The 17,387-nt window shown below is 46.2% G+C and overlaps 1 protein-coding gene across 2 annotated transcripts; it reads right to left on the bottom strand.

Annotated features, from left to right (window-relative positions):
• Positions 1–5,927: 5,927 nt before the first annotated feature.
• Positions 5,928–16,986, bottom strand: ZNF175 (zinc finger protein 175). 2 transcript variants are annotated; one of them, XM_028486649.2, is made up of 5 exons: positions 16,893–16,986; positions 14,815–15,077; positions 11,830–11,956; positions 11,470–11,565; positions 5,928–7,810 (listed from the first exon to the last, which is right to left on the bottom strand). In XM_028486649.2, the coding sequence occupies exons 2-5, from the start codon at positions 14,962–14,964 to the stop codon at positions 5,943–5,945; spliced, it is 2,241 nt and encodes a 746-aa protein (XP_028342450.1). In that variant the 5' UTR covers positions 14,965–15,077; positions 16,893–16,986; the 3' UTR covers positions 5,928–5,942. The 2 variants fall into 2 exon arrangements, with proteins under 2 accessions (XP_028342450.1, XP_007113204.1); XM_007113142.4 differs by lacking the exon at positions 5,928–7,810 and adding an exon at positions 9,305–11,061.
• Between the last annotated feature and the right edge of the window lie 401 nt (positions 16,987–17,387).

The following is a 17,387-nucleotide window of genomic DNA, read 5'->3' as shown; positions in this document are numbered from 1 at the left end:
CCCAAAACTTAGCGTCTTTAAACAATCATTAACTCTCAGAGTGTGTGGGGGAGGCCAGGAATTTGGGGGAGGGGCTCAGCTGGGCAGTTGTGGTCCATGTTTTCATGCAGTTGTGGTGAGATGAGGCTGGAGCTAGAACAGCAGCGGGTGGAAGCAACCAGGAGCTGGCTGGGCACCTCACTCTCTTCATGTGATCTTAGGGTCTAGTTGGGCTTCCTCACAGTATGGTGGCCTCAGAGCTTCTATGGCAGCTGAAGGCTTCAAGAATGAGTGTTCATGGAAACGAGGCAGAAGCCAAATGGACTTTATGTGATCTAGTCTCAAAGGTCACATAACGTCTGTCACTTCTGCCATCCTCCATTCACTGGGACAGTCATAAAAGGCCACCCGGTTTTAAGGGGCGGGGACAGAGACTCACTTCTCAATAAACAGGAAGAGTGTCAGAGCCACATTGTAAGAAGGGCATGTTGGGGACTTCCCTGGCGGTCCAGTGGTTGAGACTCCGTGCTTCCACTGCAGGGGGTGCGGGCTCGGTCCCTGGTCAGGGAACTAAGACCCCACATGCCATGCGGCGTCCCCCCGCCCCGGCCAAAAAAAAAGAAGGGCATGTTGGATAAGCGATATTGTTGTGGCCATCTTGGGAAAAAAATATGGTCCGCTGCTGAAAGAAGAGGTGCAGCTGGGGGCGAGTGAGTGGACGGTGGAGCCCTCCGTGAGAGCGGGAACTGAGAAGGAGGCTGGTCTGAGACGTAGGGAGAGTGGGTGGCCTGAGGACCACCCAGGAGGAGACATTCGGGAGGCAGGTTGGGGTTGGAGCTCAGGAGACAGATTGAGGACCATCAGGGCCCATAGGAAGAAAAGCAACAGGAGGTGATGAGCTTGCTGAGGGAGGAACAAGAAGCATGGGAGCCAGGGCAGAGATGAGGGGAGGAACACAGAAGGAGGTACGGAGAGGTGAAGGAGGGCAGGACATTTCTGAGCCAACTGGGCCCAGCTCAGAGCCCTTCGGACTGGTATGTTAGTTTGCTAGGGTTGGCATAACAAAGTACCACAAACTGGGTGGCTTAAAGCAGCAGAAATTTATTCCCTCACAATTCTGGAGGCCAAAAGTCTGAAATCAAGGTGTTGTCAAGGGTTGGTTCCTTCTGGAAGCTCTGAGAGACACCATCCTGTGCCTCTGTCCTAGCTTCTGGTGGTTGCTGGCAGTCCTGGGCTTGGAGGAGCATCACTTGAATTTCTGCCTCTGTGGCCACTTACTTTCTTTCTGGTTCTTTGCATGGCCTCCTTATAAGAACCCCAGTCATTGGATTTAGGGCCCACTGTCAACCAGTATGACCGCACTTTAACCAATTATATCCACAAAGCTCTTATTTCCAAATAAGGTCACATACTGGAGTTCCCGGTGGACGTGAATTTGTGGGGGGCGTGCTTTAACCCAATACAACTGGGTGGTGGGGTTTCTGGGGTGGGTCCCTGACCATCCGTGGCCTCTGCCTCTCTCAGGTGGGCCCTTGAAGGTGATGATCCCAGAGAACCTGACGATGGAGCAGGTGGTGGAAAAGAACACCCTGGTGGAGCTGGGAGGCCAATACTGGCCACCTGACTGCTGGACACAGCACTACATGGCGCGGCAGTGGTGCCCTACTACGGGCAAGCCCAGCACCCGCAGCACCTGCTCCTCCACCTGCACCCCTTCCTGCAGCACCAGCCACTGCACTGTGCCATCTATGTAGTGAACCAGGTACGGCAGGAATGGGGAGGGGCAGGGGCAAGAGGGCAGAGGGGTCTGAGCCTGGCCTTGGAGAGTCAGGGCTGGAGTTGTCAGTCTCTGAGCTGAGAGCCTCTAGGCCAGAGAGTATCCAGGGGGCAGGATTGATGAGTCAAGAAGAACTTGCATTGGGGGGAACCAGAACCAAAGGCTATAGGTTTGGTCTAGACTGGCTGAGTCTGGGATCAGCTTGAATAGCTGTCTAAGGGAAAGGCTCAATCCCAGTGAATCTGGGTCTCTCTGAGACCAGGGCTGGTCAGATTGGGCAGTTAACCTAAGGGGTAAATTAAAGCACTGGGTATGGGGTCTGTTAGATGCCTGTTTGAATCTTGGCCTTGTCCATTATTACCTGTGTGATCTGAGGTTGGGACCGATCGTCTGTCCATCCATCGATCCATTTATCCATCCATTCATTCAGCAGACTGTTACTTAGTATAACTATGTATAAACTTGGGGCATTTATGCTCTGTGCCACTGTTTTCTCATTCATGAGACAAAGATTCATTGAGTTAATGAGTACAAAGCAGTGAAGCCAATGCCTGGCACATAGTAGGTGCTCAATAAATGATAGCGATAATGATGGTGGTGGTGATGATGGTGGTGGTGGTGTTGATGGTGGTGATTGCGGTAATGATGGTGATCGTTAAGATGCTGCTGCTGCTGATGACAGTGATGGTGGTGATGATGGTGATGATGGTGGTGATGATAGTGATGATGGTGGTGATGGTCAAAGTGGTGACGGTCATGACAATGTTGGTAATAGTGATGATGGAGGTCAGGTGTCTATTGGTGATGTTGAAGATGATGAAGATAGTGACGGTGGTGATGCTGATGATGAACATCATGGTAATCATAAGTGATGATGGTTATGGTTAGGATGGTGATGAAGAAGATGATGATGATGAAGGAAGACGAGGAGGAGGAGAGGCAAACCCTATCTTGGGCATCAGACCTAGTCTTTAGTAGGAGTAGAAACAGAGACACAGGTGGTCCCCAATCACTCCTGACCTCTGCCTCCCTCCGATGGCCTCTGGAAGGTGATGATCCTTGAGAACCTTGAAGATGGCCGAGGAGGGAGAGCTGAGAGGCTAAAGATACTGACTCTGACCAGGATGGGGGTGGGGATCCAAGAAAAGTTTCTCAGAGGAGGTCACCTTTGAACTGCACCTTCCTGGACAAGTCTGGGTTTTCCATCTCCACAGTGGGAATAAGAAGGGGTTCCAGGCAGGAGAATGCCACTTGACAAGGTGAGAGAGGACAGGCCTGGCAGGTAGCAGGGACACCACTGCCTGCAGTGAGGGCAGCACCGAGCATCTCCGTCCACCCCAGGTGAACAACACCGCCTTCAACTGGGGCAAGCTTCACAACATGGGGTTCTGGGAGGCCATGCAGGAGGAGGACTGGGACTGTGTCGTCTTCCACGATGTGAACCTGCTCCCCAAGGACAACCGCAACCTCTACATCTGTGACATCTTCCCTGCCCACGTGTCTGTGGCCGTTGACAGGTTCAAGTACGAGTAGGTGGAGGGAGGGGACCTCCTGTGGGAGACTCTGGGCCAGGCCCCAAATTCCTTGGGCCTTGCCCTGCCTATCTGTGTAGTCCAGGCCCTGATCCCTGGTGCTAATGGTGCAGAGGATGATGCGGCCTCGGGAGAGGACTTGTAGATGGTGAAGAACCTTCCTCCTGGGTGTGGGTGTCAGATGGGAGTGGGATTGGCTATCAGTGGGGGAATCAGGATGCACTTAATAAAGCAGTAGGTAGAGAGGTTGTACCAGAGGTCAGAGAAGGAGACCTTATAAAAGGAGGGGCCCTTAATGGGGTCACAAGAATAGCCTGTCAGATGATTCTGGGAGGGGATCTCCCAGGGTCACATGAGGGGCCATCTCAAGGGTCAGGGGAAGGGCTGCCCCAGAATCAGGCACGGAGACATCCTAGGGGTCACTGGAGAGGTTCCCATGGGGGTGAGTGGAGAAGGGCTAACCCAGAAGTCAACCTTGGGATCCTGGCCAGGAAAGGGCCAGGGACCGTTCCCTGAAATTCCCTGTGCTTCCAACTCTCCCTGCCTCTGCAGGCTGCCCTACCGGGGCTACCTTGGAGGGGTGTTTGCCCTGTGCCCCATTCACTACGTCAGGATCAGTGGCTTCCCCAACACATACTGGGGCTGGAATTGGGAGGATGATGACATCACTTCCAGGTAGGGGGCCCTGCTCTAGGGAGCCTAGCACAGGGGGCAGCAGGTCCCTCCATGGTGTGGCGGACACAGGCCGCCCTAGACTGAGAGGGGACATGAGCTATGTCGGATTGCCGGGAGACGCAATCCACTCTGGCCTGAGGGGCCGGGTGTGGCATGGGGACTCTATCAGAGGAGACAGGCATCTGGCCTCCCTGCCCTCTCCCCTGTAAGGCTGAAACTCAGTGGGATGGTCCTCTCACGGCCCCATCTGCTCTTTGGCTGCTACCATATGGTGGAGGGGCAGGACTGCAGCCAAAAGCAGAGCCCCCAGAGGTGAGTCAGGGTTGGGGGCGGGGTTAGCCAGTCCTGGACCTGTTCCCGAGCCCTCGGCTCACACGGCTGCCCCTCCTGCCCCTCCTCCTAGTCCTGGCCTTCTGGCCCAGATCCGTCGCAGGTGGCGGCGCGATGGCATGAACTTGCTGGGATACAGGCTGCTCTCCAAGGAGCCGCAGCCCCTCTATACCAGCCTCACTGTGGATATCAGCCTCTCAGCCCCAGGAGCCCCAGTGCCAGGCTGAGGGGTATCTGGAGGCTGGAACAGAATCCCTGAGACCAGGGCTGCAGGGCAGCCTTCCTACCGATCACCCCTGGTTTCATACTAAAGGAGGCTTTATTTTACTTCTCCTCTCTGCCATCCCTAACCCCCATCCTTTCATTTCCATTCATTTGGTCACACAGGGCCCTACTCAAATTCACCAAGGTCTGGTTCTCTCCATGCAGTTAAAGTTAAGGCTTATTCACCCATTTATTTCTCAGGAGGACTCGTGGGGTAGCACTACTGTCATCTTGCTTTTGAAAACCAGGACAGATGAGTTAAATATCTTGCCTGATTGATGTAGAAGTACAGAAACCTGACTCCTGGGCCTGTCCATTTACAGATTATGCTATTCTGCTGCTTTCTTGTAGCAAAAAAGGTGGGGGAAAGAATGAACAATAAAAAATGTGAGGATGGTTGAATAAATTTACAGCATGTCCACATAATGATAGAATACTAATGTAGTCACTGAACAGCTGTATTGTAGCGTGAAAAGAACAAGTGCACACGTGTATATGATATGGTCTGATATTCATAAAACAAAGGGAACAGTACCTATATAGGTGTATGCTTATGAGCATAGTAATGAGTGTGTGTGGATAACAAGTGTTGGCAGACTCCTTCTTTAAGGGCCGGAGAGTAAATACTTTAAACTTGCAGGCCATATGGCCTTTGCCATGACTACTCAGCTCTGCCACTGGAGCACAAAAGCAGCCACAGACAATACATAAACAAATGAACATGGCTGTGTTCCAATAAAACTTTATTAAAAAAACACAGGTGGCCAACCAGATTTGGCTGATGGCCAGTTTGCTGACTCTTGGCGTAAATGATTAGGAGCGTGTATAAAAATATGAAAGAGTCCATAGAGTAAAAGGTTCACCATAGATGGTGGAGGTGGAAAGAGGAGGGTAGAGCTGAACTAATCATGAAAGAAGAGAAAAACGACACTGTGAAGACTAGAATCACATTTATGCATTTACCAAAAAATGTACATTCATCTGTGTATATATTAGGTTCTTTTAAAAAATATATAATCTATTGACACCTCCTGTTCTGCAGTGAATTCTATAGCAAACACTACAGAATTGAGGGTTTGTGTATGTGTGTATATACATAAATATGCTGACCTAAAGATTCTGTCTTATACCATATTCTACAGAAACTTCTCAATGCATTAGTCAGGGTTTCTTCCCCAAGTGAATTTTATAACTTTTAATGAGGCTAGTACAAATATGGACATGTCCACTCATTCTTAAAAGTTCTTTCCTGAGTAATTTCCTTCACATAAAATGTAACTTGGTGACATGCAGTGCATCCCTAGAGTTTTTCTGAAGCATGAATTCTATAATATATGATTAAATCTGACTCATAATATTTTTTTCTTCAAGAAATTCAGTTTATTTCATTTACGTATATGCATATTAGGAATTGACTTCTGAGTAAAGCCTTGCACAGAATAACTGCTTTTGTAAGATTTGTCTCTGGTATGAGTTGTTTGGTGTTTATTAAAATTTGATCTGTTGTTGAAGCTCTTCCCACACTTGGAACACATGTAAGGTCTCTCTCCTGTGTGGATTCGTTGATGTACTTTGAGTTGTGGTTTCCTACTGAAGGATTTCCCACAGTCACAGCATTCGTAAGGTTTCTCTCCGATATGAGTTCTCTGATGTGTAATCAGCTCTGATTTCTGAGTGAAGGTGTGTCCACACTTGTAACAGGCAAAAGTTCTCTCTCTACTGTGAGTCATCTGATGTTTATGGAAATTTGACCTACCGTTGAAAGCCTTCCCACATGCAGTGCATACGTAGGGTTTCTCTCCAGTGTGGATCCGCTGATGCTCTCTGAATTGTGACTTGGAAGTAAAGGCTTTCCCACAGTCATTGCATTTGTAAGGCTTCTCTCCGGTGTGAATTCGCTGATGCATGCTGAGTATTGACTTCTGGTTGAAGGCCTTCCCACATTCACTGCACACGTGGTGTCTTTCTCCAGTGTGAATTTTCTGGTGTATGTTGAGGTGGGACTTTTGGGTGAAGGTTTTCCCACAGTCACTACATTCGTAAGGTTTCTCCCCAGTATGGATTCGATGATGTATATCAAGTTGTGACTTGGAAATGAAGGATTTCCCACAGTTGTGGCATTGATAAGGCTTCTCTCCTGTGTGACTTCTCTGATGTACAATCAGGTGTGCCTTCTGGATAAAGGCCTGGCCACATTCAATACACACGTAAGACTTCTCCCCTGAATGGATCCTCTGGTGCAAGCTGAGTGTTGACTTCTGGGTGAAGGCCTTCCCACATTCGCTGCATACGTACTGTCGCTCACCGGTATGAATTTTCTGATGTATACTGAGGGTTGAATTCTGGGAGAAGCCCTTCCCACATTCACTGCATTCGTAGAGTTTTTCTCTAGTATGAGTTCTCTGATGTCTGAAGAGAGATAACATCTGGAAAAAGGCTTTTCCACATTCATGGCATTTATGGGGCTTCTTTCTAGTGTGAGTTTTCTGGTGTGTAACCAGTTCTGGCCTCTGAACAAAGACTTTTCCACATTCCTTACATATATATGGTATGTTACCTGTATGATCTGTCCCATATACACTGAGTTTTGGTTGTGGGGTGAAGGCTCTCCCACATTTACCACATTCCTGGAGGTTTTCTACACTATGGAATCTCTGTTGTTCAAGGAGGTGTGACTTCTGGGTAAAGTCCCTCCCACATTCAGTGCACTTATCTGGTTTTTCCTGAGTGTGAACTTGATGTTGTGTGAATGACTGTTTATGGCCGAAGACTTTTGTACATGAATTACCTTCACAGAAGTTCTCTCCTGTATGAGTATTTTTGCAGCTGGCACTGGAAGAGCTATGGGTGAATAGCTGACCAGATTCAACCATCTCATCAAGGTGTTCTGTGGTGTTGCTTTGATTTTGATGATTTACTTCTAGGTTAGGTTTCAACCTTTTTGCAAAAGAGCAGTGTTTATGAGGTCTGTTTTGTGAAGAAACAAGGTGAGGCCTCGCATGGATGGTTTTTCCAGGATCCTTATAGTCACAGTCCCTCTCTGTGTTCAATTTTTTCTTGTTGAGGAAAGCCCCCTGATGTGAAGGTTTACTTTGATTTTTCTGATCTCTCTTTGTTTGGTCAGCTTCTTCCCACAGCTTTTCTAAAATGGAACACCATGAGCCATCTCTTGTGACTTCACCCAACATCTCATTGTGAAATGAAGCTGTTTCAGAAATTTCCCATTGTGGGGTTTCAAGCCCAAACTCCCCTTCTAGAAAGAGAAAAAGATGAAATAGATACAGTGAACAGTTAGCAAAGGATAGAGGAAAAGTCACATGGAACTGATTGAGATTGCGCACAGGGAAATCACTGAGTCATATACCAGTGGTGGTGCTGATGGTGATCATGAGAGAAAACAGTTGCACAGCCCTTATTATGTGTCAAGCACTTATCTGTATAGCACTTAGAATTCGCCAGGCAATGTTCTATGTGATGTACACATAAGCTCATTCAATCCTCACAACAACCCCAGGAGCTAACTACTTATTATCCTGGTTTTCCACATGAAGAAAAGGAAACACACAATGGTTAAGTAATTAGCCAAAATCACTTTGCTCAGCCTTGGGGAAAGTTAGATTTGAACAAGGGCAAACTGGCTCCACTCATGTAGGTGGTCTTGATACCCAGACCTAGTGGGATGACTACAGGATAAAAGAGGCAAGTGTGTCATAGGGCAGCATCTGTGGATAGCCAAAGGTTGAAGGAGGGGGCTCAGAGTACAGAGCCTCTTCAACTTACATTGGGGTTATGTCCTGATAAACCCATCAGAAGTTGAAAATATCATAAGTTGAAAATGCATTGAATACACCTACTGAATGTCGTAGCTTAGCCCAGCCTACTTTAAATGTGCTCAGAACACTTACGTTAGCCTACAGTTGGGCAAAACCATCTAACACAAGGCCTGTTTTATAATAAAGCGTTGAATAGCCTGTTTTATAATAAAGCGTTGAATATCTCATGCAATTTCTTGAATACTATACTGAAAGTGAAAAACAGCGTGGTTATCTGGGTACAGAAAGGTTGTAAGTGTACTGGTTGTTTCCCCTTGTGATCACATGGCTGACTGGGAGCTGCTGCCCAGCATCACAAGAGTAAGGTACTGCATATCACTATCCTGGGAAAAGATCAAAATTCACAATTCAAAGTATGGTTTCTACTGAACATGTATGGTTTTTGCAACATTGTTGAGAAATTCATAAGTCAAACCATCATAAGTCAGGGACCATCTGTATAGGTCTTCATTAGCTTTCAGATCTAAATTGTAACTAATCTCCCAGCTTCCTCCCACTCGTGAGAAACAATACAAAATCCATCAGCCCTAGATATTCCTCTGAAATACTATTAAAGTATCAATCCTGACATAGCCAAGCACTGAAAGAATACCTATACCCAAACTTGCAACTCTCCATGAAACTGAAGTTTGTTTTCTTGAACTTAGGAATATACATATCCTAAGAAGGGTACACTGGAAGACTGGACAAGCAAGCTGTCCCCTAGAATCTGTTTCACCCTTCTTCCACAGAGGTTAACTGTGGCCAGGTACAGGGCAGCCAAGCCACGTAACAGCTCACAATTTCCTTTGCAATGCGATGTGACAGACACTGTTTTTGCTGATGCAATGTGCATACAACATTATGCACCACTTCTGGCCAGGGTAATAAATCACAGCTTCTCAATACCCTCCACCCCTTTTCTGCCTAGTAGAACCTGGCTTTGGGTGCAGTGCATTCAGTCCCACAGAGCGACAACATCATAAAAGATGGTACTGCAATGAGAAGAGAAAAACTTCAACACCCGAATGAATAAAAAACATAAGGCTTCCTGCTGACCTGCCTTTTAGAAGTGTTTTATAGGAGGGAAATTATTCTGGAAATTATTATACTGGTCCTTGGTCTCTTTGTTATAACTTTCAGCTTTATGCTACTTAATATGCCATTTTTTCGCAAGAATGGGAGTCACTGATCATCCTATTCGCTAGTAAGAACATAAAACAGATTCTTTAAAAAAAAAAAAAGGCTAAATCATACTATTACTTTATCCTACCAGAGATATAAATATTGAGTATGATAAGACCATCACATCTTGTTTCTTTTCTCTTTCCATCACTTGGATAAACTGTATCCCAGACCCTTGTCCTGTCCCCAAACCTCAGTCATCTATCACTATTTTTAAAAAATGAGAATGCTCTTTTTAATCACTTCTGGTGTGTATGTGTGTGTGTGTGTATGTATATATATATTTCTTTTTATTACTTTGGGGTAATAAAATCTGTCAATGGCATATTGACCGAACTCATGATGACCGGGAATCCACAAATCCCATTAGGAACAAAATAACCCAAGCATGAGAGAATAGGGAGCTGGTTTATGGTGATACCCATGGAACTAACGAAAAGGGTCAATTAAATTGTACTTTCAGAAAGAAAAAATGGGGCTTCCCTGGTGGCACAGTGGTTAAGAATCTGCCTGCCAGTGCAGGGGACATGGGTTCGAGCCCTGGTCCAGGAAGATCCCACATGCCGCGGAACAACTAAGCCTGTGCGCCACAACTGCCGAGCCTGCACTCCAGAGCCCACAAGCCACAATTCCTGAAGCTCGGGCACCTAGAACCCGTGCTCTGCAACAAGAGAAGCCACCGCAATAAGAAGCCCATACACCGCAACGAAGAGTAGCCCTTGCTCACCGCAACTAGAGAAAGCCCACACACAGCAACAAAGACCCACCGCAGCCAAAAATAAATAAATAAAATTTTTAAAATACCTTAAAAAAAAAAGAAAAAATGGGGGAAATTCCCTGACAGTCCAGCGGTTAGGACTCTGCACTTTCACTGCCGAAGGCGTGGGTTCGATCCCTGGTCAGGCAGCTAAGATCCCACAAGCCGAGTGGTGTGGCCAAAAAAAAAGAAAAAGTGGTAGAATTTCGGAAATAAGAAAATGAGTTAGAAGACTGAGGTGGAAGAGCCAAGAAACAAAAGAATCTGACAAAATGTATAAGGTGAGAAGAATTTCTGATTTGTGTAATGATTCCAATTTCTGAGCTCCCCAAAATAAGGAAGTGAGTCATCCCATGGGAACTGTCCATAAGAGAACACAGTTTAGGCATGGGGCCTGGAGGGGTTGATAAAGGGATCATCAGAAAAAAATTTTTAGGCCTAAGTGTTGAGAATAAAAGGGCCCTTTAAAGGGATTTAAGGAATTTAAAGTAATTCCTTTAAATTTAAGGAATTTAAAGTAATTCCTCTGTGAAGGGATGACCAGAGGGAAGTACAGAGGCCCAAGCTGGAGGCACAGCAATTAGGGGTAAAGAAGAAAGATCCAGCACAGGAAAAAAATTGATGAAGTCAGGGGGCAAATACAAAGGGAAAAAAAAAGGCTTTCATAAAACTCCACAAAGGGATAAAACAAGATGACAAAAGCAATATACAGATGGAAAATCCAGTCAGGTAACATAATGATGAGATGCTCTGTTATTAGAAAAATGAAATTAAAACATGAAACAACTCTATCATAACATAGGCCATAAATGAGAAATTTGATAAATATTAAATGCTGGCAAGCAAGATGTACAAATGCAAATCCCTGTGCATTCCCACAAGAGTGTGTGGATGGTGAAGCCCACCTGAAGAGCCACATGGTTTACTTAGCTAAATTCAGTGTAGGCATATCCAGCGATCAGGCAGTCCCACTCCTGACTATTCACCTCAGAAATTCTTATGTTGGCTCCTATGGGACATTCACAAAATAATGTTTGGCGGCATTAGCCTTAGAAACTAGGAGTAGGAGGTAACCTGTGTCCACCACTGGGGGAATGGATAAGTGTGGTAGGTTGAATAATGGGCCCCTCAGATCTTCACGACTTGACAGTCACTCACCATGATACCTCTGACGTGGGAGTTCAGCCTCCGCCATCCATTGTTCCTTTCCTTTTTCCATCCTGAAAATGATCTCTGGGTCGGGAATGTGACACCCTGTGAATAAGAAAGGATATCGCATTCGGATGTGGTCTTGGGCTTTAGAGGCCATTCAGTGAAGCTTTATTGGCACATCAGAAAAGTCAACACCTTTCACTAGGAACAAAGTAACACTCAAAAGATGCCCAAAAGGAATGAACAGTTTGGGACAAGCCAAGGGCAAACTGATTACATTCTTCAGATGTCCCACTGCATGCCACAAGAAGGAAGGACATCTCCTCAAGGAGGCCCGTCCGAGAGTCCCAGGTCAGATGTGCTCACCCACGGAGAAGAGGTGGCTGTAGATCTCCAGCATCACATCCTGGTACAGGCGTCTCTGGGCAGGGTCCAGTTGCTGCCACTCCTCCCTGCTGAAGTCTATGGTCACGTCCTCAAATGACACGGAGCCCTGTAACAACATAGCCCAGCTCAATGAGAATTAGTCATCATTGGTGAACGGGCACTTACATACAAGGGTGTGTTTTTAATGATTTTTTTTCGCCATGATATATATGGCTTCCCAGGGATGTGACTTCTTTTATGTTATGATTCCTACTCCTCTGTGTGAAATTCATAGGATTTAAGCTATGTTAAGTAGTGCAAAATGGAGTCACAGTGGCCAACGTGAACTTCCGCATTCGTTGTTGTGAAATGTCTGGTATAGGGCTGGGAGCATCTCAGAGTGATAAACTAAGGGTATATAAGGAACGACTTTACTGGAACAGAAGGAGCAACTGAGCGAGACAAGATCCCCTGGGGTGTAACCATTATATCCTACTGACAGACTCCTTATAATGAGAGCACTGGGCCAAGTGACTCCTTACTCCCCACCCCTTTTCTCCCCACTTTGACTAACCTGTGTTGTGTGCTAATTGTGTGCAATAAACTGAGTGACTTATTAATTGAATATTGGCTACATGCATACATCTCTAATCCCATGATTCTTACCTGGCCTCACTGCTGGGCCGCGTGACAAACTGGCTCCTTTATTCGGACCTCGTCCTATATATCTCTTTATTTGGCTGTTGATTTGTGTCCTTTAATTATCCTTTATAATAAACTGGTAATCTAGCGAGTAAACTGGTTTCCTGAGTTGTGTGAGCCGCCCTAGTAAATTAATTGAACCCAAGGAGGGAGTTGTGAGAACCTCTGACTTATAGCCGATAGGTCAGAAGCACAGGTGGACGTGCCATTGGCATTTGAAAGGGGGTGGAGGGAGTCTTGAAGAACTGAGCCCTTAACGTATGGGATCTGACACTGTCTCCAGGTAGACAGTGTCAGAATTGAACTGAATTGTAGGACACCCAGCTGGTGTCACAGAGAATTGCTTGGCGTGGGAAAAATCCCTGCACATTTGGTGACCATAAGTGTCAGAAGTGAAGTGTTCTATGTAGAGAGAGACACACAGGAGAAGTAAGTTGATTTCAGGGAATACTGAGCTAATCAAAATTTAACCCACCTCTTGGAAAGGTAAGCATGAAAAGCATGCATGTGAGTGCTGCAGGTGGGAGTATATGACAGAGGGCCAAACATAAACCTGGGAATCTGAGAATCTGAGACGGAGCTATATTAGGGTGTCATTAAAGGATTAGAAAGTAAGTACCAAAACATTTAGTTAAAAAGGTAAAAATTGAGTGCCTCTAAGGAGGTGGATTTCAGAAGAAAAGACAAGCCCAGCAAAACAAACCATGTGCAAATAAAACCAAAAACTACTTCCAAGGGAAACAGTGGCAAAAGAAATTTACACAGATATGCAAAGAAAAATGGGTTATTAATATATAATACATCTTTGAAAGTCCAGAGGCTAAGACAAACTAAAATATAAATTGTCAAAGGACAAGAAAAGTAAATCACAAAAGAAAAATCATTGACCAGTAAAACTTTGGGGAAAAAAATTATCCTGCTTGTAAAAAAAATACAAATTAAAGCAACAATGACATATCTCTTTTGATTAAATTAGCAGAGTTATTTTTTTTAAAAAAGAATCAAAAAAAAAAAAAAAAACCTAACAACACAGTATTGGCCAGAGTAGAGGGAAGGCTGCAAAGCCAAGATGATGTGAATGTTATTGGAGAACATTCTAACGTGAACGGAGAAACTGCTCGAAAATCTCAGTGAGCAAAAGCAGAATCAAGGCAAGCAAACAAAATATTTTCAATGTTAAAAAAGGAACGAGGTGGGGCCTCCCTGGTGGCGCAGTGGTTGAGAGTCCGCCTGCCAATGCAGGGGACACGGGTTCGTGCCCCGGTCCAGGAAGATCCCACATGCCGCGGAGCGGCTAGGCCTGTGAGCCTTGGCTGCTGAGCCTGCGTGTCCGGAGCCTGTGCTCTGCAACGGGAGAGGCCACAACAGTGAGAGGCCTGCGTACCGCAAAAAAAAAAAAAAAAAAAAGCTAATAAGTATCATGTATCTTAACACGCAGCTGAACGTGCTTTTGAAAATGCTCTTAACAATTCAGCCAACTTTAGTACGAAATGAAAGACATTTTTCTACAACAGTGTCACTGCTATGGGCTGAATTGTGTGTCCTGACCCGAAATTCATATGCTTCATTCAGTCCTAACCCCCAGGACGTCAGAATGTGTCTGTATTTGGAGAAACAAGGTATTTAAAGAGGTAACAAAGTTAAAATGAGGTCTTTGGAGTGGGTCATTATTTTAAAAACATGCAAATAAAATGTCATGAAATAGAATAACTTATTTCAGGAAATCTTGAGTATAACCGAAGAACCCTGCTTTCTCATTCCAAAATATCAAATATTAATATCTGTGGGCAATTTGGAAACATTATTCTCCGGCACTTTTATTCATCTTCTAAAGTAGGAAAAACAACGTGGTCCTTAAAAGCCAGTTCTTGCTCTAGTATCCAATGACTATAAACTACGAGGACAAAGGGGAAACCAGCCAGTCTCAGGTGAGGAGTCAGGTGGGGACCAGCTGAGACTATGTGAAGACCCAGCGGTGGATGGAAGATGCAGGATCTTTGCCTGTGCTGAGAAGGAAGGAATCAGCATTTCACTGCCTGTGGCTGGATGTACTTTTTCTTCTTCCTTTGCCCCGGGGCCAGCCCTCTTCTACTACACATCCTTCATCAGCCAGTTCAGTTTCCTCTGTAACACACAATGCCCATGGATGAGGAAACATCAGCCACCTGTGCTGTGCTCTACAAAGGAGAATCCAGGTTGTCTCAGACACAGGGAGTCCAATATGCTGCTTCCTGCAACTGCCCTCAAGTTCTGGAGAAATGTCCCCGTGGGGCTCCTGCTTACCTCACATGATCCATCCTGCTCCTCTGGACCCAAGACCTGGGGCCTCTGCAGTAAATTCACATCAGCAAGCATGTCCTTTCTGGGCTTCAATTCTTGGTCTCTTTTGCTGACAGCTCCACTCTTTCCAGGAGCTTGGAGCTGGGTGGGCATCAGAAGGCTCCAATCAAAGCTGCTGGGAAGAGTCAGGCTGGGGCTGTGAAGGGAGATCCTGCAGCCTCAGTGATGTGGCCTGACCCAGGGGCTCTGCAGGGACACCAGAAATCCTGGAAAGGCAACGACCACATAGTTCTCATCTAATATTCACTCCACATGAATTTCTGAAGGCCATTAGGTGAAAGTCACTGTGTTCGAGATGAGAGTAGACAAAACTCAGAAAAGTCTAGCTATTGGGGTAAAAAATGAGAAAAGATGAAGAGGTTTGGGCTAAACTTATGAAGCTTTCATTGCAGCTCTGACACTTTTTAACCGTGAGAAGACGCAGACAGTACTTTAGTTGCAGTTTCCAAAATGAGAAGGAAGGTATTTTATCATAGGCATCAGGGAGCTTACACAAGATGAGGCTTGTCAAGCCCTCAACACCTGCCTGGCATATGGGAAACACACAAAAAATCAGCAAGTTGCAGAGTCCTCAGGTATCAGGTACCTTGTTTAATTTTCATGCAATCCTGTCAGCTAAATATTATGATCATTATTATACCCATTTTGTGGATGAGGAAACAGTGCTGTTATGTAATTCGCCTTAAGGTCACTCATTCTGCAAAGGGAAGAACAGGGAATGAGTCCCAGGTCCGCCTCACTTTAAACTGCACACAATTGCCACTATCCCATGTGGTCCTCTATGTGGTCAATTTCCAGAAATTCCATTTACATTTCCTGTTGCCTTCAGAGAGCTGAGGCTTCAAGCTGTCCATATCTGGAGTGCCTAATCCGACATTCTGGCCTTTTCAGTGCCCATCCATAATATAGACAGCTCAGCATTTTCTGACAAAAAACTCAAATTCAATATATGGAACTCCACCTTCACCTGGAAAACCTGCAGACATGCACCAGGACTCCCAATCACTTACCATTTCTTGCCTCTCCAGTTCTCCCTCCCCTCCCCAACCAAAATATAGTCGTTGACCACACTGACCTCTAGAAATCCCCAATGAGTAGACCAAAGAAGGTCATGAAATGCCTCCCAGTCACCCACGGCCAGGCTTCTGAAATCATTACTGCCCTGACTGCCAATAAATGTTTCCAAAGGGAGTGTGATTTCCACAGGACCCCCCCCCCAAATAACCGCCAACATAGGGTTCCAGATAATGCACCCCAGTAGGAAACTATCATTGATCTGCTCAGCAGCCAATCACTGACCCTTACCATGTCCACAGGGACCCCAGGTGACCAACACGGACCTACTCAACCATTCACAAAGGACCCCAACACTCACTGCCCAGAAAGCAATGCAGTCACCCTCGCAAACCTCCATCACTGGCCCCCTAGGTCTCCCATCCACTGGTTCCCATACGCTACCCTTAGCACCCCACTTTACTGATTTCATAGATCCTCCCTCAGTCACTGTCCCCCTTGCGTGTGTTACAACGTGAGCCTCAAAGCCCTCCAACCCCTGAAGCTGCTGCTCCCAATCAACCACTGCCTCCTACAGCGCCCCCCGCCCCCAAGCTGTGGATCACTTCCCCAAATGGCTCCCGGTACCATACCAAGGCCCTCTTGAGACGCACGTTCACTGTCCTCATATGAGCAAGATTCCCAGGCCAACAATATAAAATCTGCATTAAAGCACACTTGGAATTCAAGTTACAAAAATACATACATAGAGAAATTAGGCAAAGAAAGAGTGAAAATCAGCGAGCCAAGCATTCAACTTAAATTAGAAAACCCCACTTACCCCATAGCCTCCACCACTAAGAACCCCATCACTCACCCCATGGGTCCCCGCCACTCACTCCTCACACCCGGCATCACTCATTCCACAGGCCCCCATCACTCGGCCCCCAAACGCCCACATCACTCACGCCAAGCCGATCTCCCTTCATTGACCCCACAGATTCCGCATCGCTAATATTCCACATCACCTCAGCATCCCGCAGGCGGTTCACGGGTTACAACGTGACAACATAAGCGAAATGGCCGCTCTGGGCCGCTTGCGATTTGGGATTCCTGTCTGGACTTGGAAGGCAGGTTTGAACTGTGCGCATGCTCACTAGAACCTTTGAAGCCACTGCCTGCCAATAGTTATCGCGGCGTGTCACGTCGTCTCCCCGCGGTTCATTTTCTTTCCGGGACTGTGTCAGGAGGACGACATGGCCGCGCCCATAAGGATTATGATAAGGAGGCCGCCATTTTCAAAGAACTTCCATTCCGTACAGGCAGGGAAAACATTAGGCAACCTTCCTAAAAAGTCTTGGAGTTGTCCCGCGTTGGAAAGGGACCGATTAAATGCTTGTGTATATATAGTTATAGGAGAAAACAGCATTGCATATTCTGAAAAATACCCTTTCTCTGTACTTTTTACACTGATTTTAAAGCCCCACTCTCAGAATGCAGGTATCCGGCCCCTTCGTCCCTCG

The sequence above is a fragment of the Physeter macrocephalus genome, unplaced genomic scaffold, assembly GCF_002837175.3.
Source record: "Physeter macrocephalus isolate SW-GA unplaced genomic scaffold, ASM283717v5 random_1401, whole genome shotgun sequence".
In the NCBI taxonomy this organism is placed as follows: domain Eukaryota; kingdom Metazoa; phylum Chordata; class Mammalia; order Artiodactyla; family Physeteridae; genus Physeter; species Physeter macrocephalus.
This window is presented reverse-complemented; position numbering and strand designations above follow the sequence as displayed.